The sequence below is a fragment of the Egretta garzetta genome, unplaced genomic scaffold, assembly GCF_000687185.1.
Source record: "Egretta garzetta isolate BGI_Z169 unplaced genomic scaffold, ASM68718v1 scaffold306, whole genome shotgun sequence".
Classification (NCBI taxonomy): Eukaryota; Metazoa; Chordata; class Aves; order Pelecaniformes; family Ardeidae; genus Egretta; species Egretta garzetta.
Window position 1 is genome coordinate 3,322,325 of NW_009260131.1, and position 2,758 is coordinate 3,325,082.

A 2,758-nucleotide genomic window follows, 5' to 3' on the forward strand; every position below is an offset into this window, starting at 1 on the left:
GGGGCCAACACCCCTCAAAAAAAAAACAAAAACAAAAAAAAAAAAAAAAAGAGAAAGAAAAAAAAAAAGCGTGCATGTGGGAAAGAAGAAAGAAATTAATCAGTCCAGTCAACTATACAAAGTTCAGGAGCAGGGAAATGAAGTTTCACAAAGGAGATTAACAAATACGCACGGTTAAGTTTCCTAAAATTCCACATCTGTACCAGGTCTTGGTTGGCAGTTACTCTCTCTGGCAGGAGTTTAGCTGAAGAGCAGGCTTGATCTGAAAAGTAACTCTGTAAAAGGAAATAAGACTGCAGGAGCCTGCCGCCATGGGGCTGGATCTTTAGCTGATGTACCGCTCGACTCCTCAGTTTCAGAGGGCTTGTGAGGAATCGCAGCACTGGGAAACGCGGCCAGTTGAGCTTTGGTTTCTTTATCTTGGGTGCACTGCTGCACAGCTGTAGGGATGGGAAGGGGACATGGGGGTTACACCTGCTGCAAAGGCTTATTTGGGGAGCTGGAAGTCTGGGTGGGCACATCCTGGCGTATTTGTGCTCCACAGACCAAACGCTGCATTCGTTATACCTAAATACACCTGTCTCTAATGCTCTCTATCACGATACAGATGCTCCTCAGCTTGTGACCTTGGGTGCGCTGGTGTGGGAGACGCAGCAGGAGCAAGCCCAAATGCAGTATTCGAGGGCAGTGGGCTCTGCAGCGGGATATTCAGTCGGTTGTTGCGCTGATGAGGCATGGAGCATAACCGGACCTTTACGGATGACACTTGGAGGGCCTTATTCCCCATATTCACCAGGGCACTGGCTGAAAGGGAGCCAGATCTGCCTTGGTGAGAAACCTCTACATGGGGCAGGCAGCGTGGGGAGGGTGCTGGGGCACAGCTGAGGTTCTGGTGCGGGTGCCAGTGCATTCAGGGAACATGTTCTGAGTGCTTCAGTGTTGTCTTTTGGGACCTCATGGAAACAGATGAGAAGGCAGAGTCACTGCCCCAGCAGCTCCTGATCTAAATAGACCAAGAGATGACAAACTAGAAACGGAAATGTGTTTTATGGCCAAGAAAACGGAAGACCGCGAGGGCCTATTTATGTTTAAAATCCAAGAGGGACAAACCTACTAGACCCTCTTGATATCAGACCAGAGTATCTGCAGGCCTTCAGAACAACCACAAACACGTTTCTCCCTTACAAGGTTCATCATCCTAACATAGAAAGCTCCGGGAGATAAGGCAAAGCTGGGCATACAGTACAGCCTATGCTCCAGGCACACGGAGTAAGTGTTGAGGCAAGAAATGACTTTTTCCTGGCATGACCCACTGCAGATTGAACTGGAATGGCAATTACAAGTTGAAGTGCTCATTTAATGTCAGTGATGTGTAAACTACGTTGCCATTGTTATTTTAGTGCTGATTTACATAATTGGCATACCCTGAAGTCACACTGCACGCACTTTCAGTTCATGCTAAAGACTTGCAGGAAGTCATAAAATTAAACATTATCTGCGCTGGAATGCAACAGAAAAGTAGCTAAACTTTTGAAGGATTTCACCTCGCCCCGTGTCGCCTCTCCCGCCACATGCGCAGTGGCAAGTAAAAATCAGGTTAACAAGTGTCAGGAGCTGTTGGTATGAAGGAACTTTACCCGCTCTTTAATTACGCTCGTGTAGTTCTAAGGTGGTTTGTTACACCGGTATGTAACTCCCCACGTGAGCACCTCATCCTGCACAGCGACGTTTCGCCAGTATGGCTGAAGTCACTCTAGCGTGACAAGAAAGCCAAGAGAAGAAGGTCCACCGGAGGAATTACTCCAGTCCAAAATGTGCTGAATTCCTCCCTCAGATCAGTGGCTTTCCGATGTTGAAAAGTCGTAAAATGGAGGGAAAAGGCCGCTCCCAAAGGAGGAGCTGGTAATGGAGCTGTCTCAGTTGTTATTGCTTTAAATCCTCCTCCGCAGTAATTCAAGGTGTCAAAGGCTGTCTGTGTCTTTTGCAAATGAAGCCCCTAAGAGGTATTTGGAAGAGGAGGTGCAGCACAGGGCACTCACCTTGCTGGGAAGCAGGCTGCACTAGCACTGGGACCCCGGCTAATGACCGATGGCTTTGGCTTTGATGAGGACCCTAAATTGCTAGGTATTGCATACCTATGCAAGAAGGGCCAGGCCCTACTGCAGAGCCCAAGAGGACAAGCAAGAGGGGGGGCAACGGATGCATCCCTAATCCGCGAGTTACCGAATCGCATTGGGATTCAGAGATTTGCCAATCTCAGCAAAGGAAGCAAGGGATGTAGCTGGTATGGGGACCCCAATCCCACCGAGCACGGGGCCTGCTTTTCTTTGCCACTGGCCTCCTCTGTGCCCGTATGCGATGCCGAGTGGTCGAGGCTGCAAAGCTGGGGAGCTGGGACTCGGCCCCGGGGCAGGTGCCCGGAGTGGGAAGCGACGGGCTGGTGGAGAGTTGCTCGGTGATGGGGTTGCCGTTTCGGGACCGGAGATCCTCCATGCATTTCCACCACTGGAGGGCAGCCACATCTTAACAAAAATAAAAAAACCCCAAACCCAACAACTAAAAGCCCAAACCTTCTGCCGTCCGCACGGCCGGCGGGGGCTGAGCCCGCTGCGGGATGCAGGGCAGCAGCCTCCTCCCGAGCCCCGGCGCTTGGCTTTCGGGGGGGAGAAGGGGGAAACCCCTGGGGGTTTCCAGCCCCGCCATCCCGCAGCGAGACCGGGCTCGGGCAGCCCCGCGCCGCTGCGGGTGGGGGTAGGAT

The 2,758-nt window shown here is 51.5% G+C and overlaps 1 protein-coding gene across 1 annotated transcript in view; it reads left to right on the top strand.

The window, feature by feature from the left end:
* The first annotated feature begins 2,358 nt into the window (after positions 1-2,358).
* LOC104128703 (bone morphogenetic protein 2) overlaps positions 2,359-2,758 on the top strand; it is a 6,782-nt gene continuing 6,382 nt past the window's right edge. The window contains 1 exon segment of the mRNA XM_009641541.2: positions 2,359-2,751. Coding sequence (XP_009639836.1) covers positions 2,359-2,751 — 393 coding nt within the window.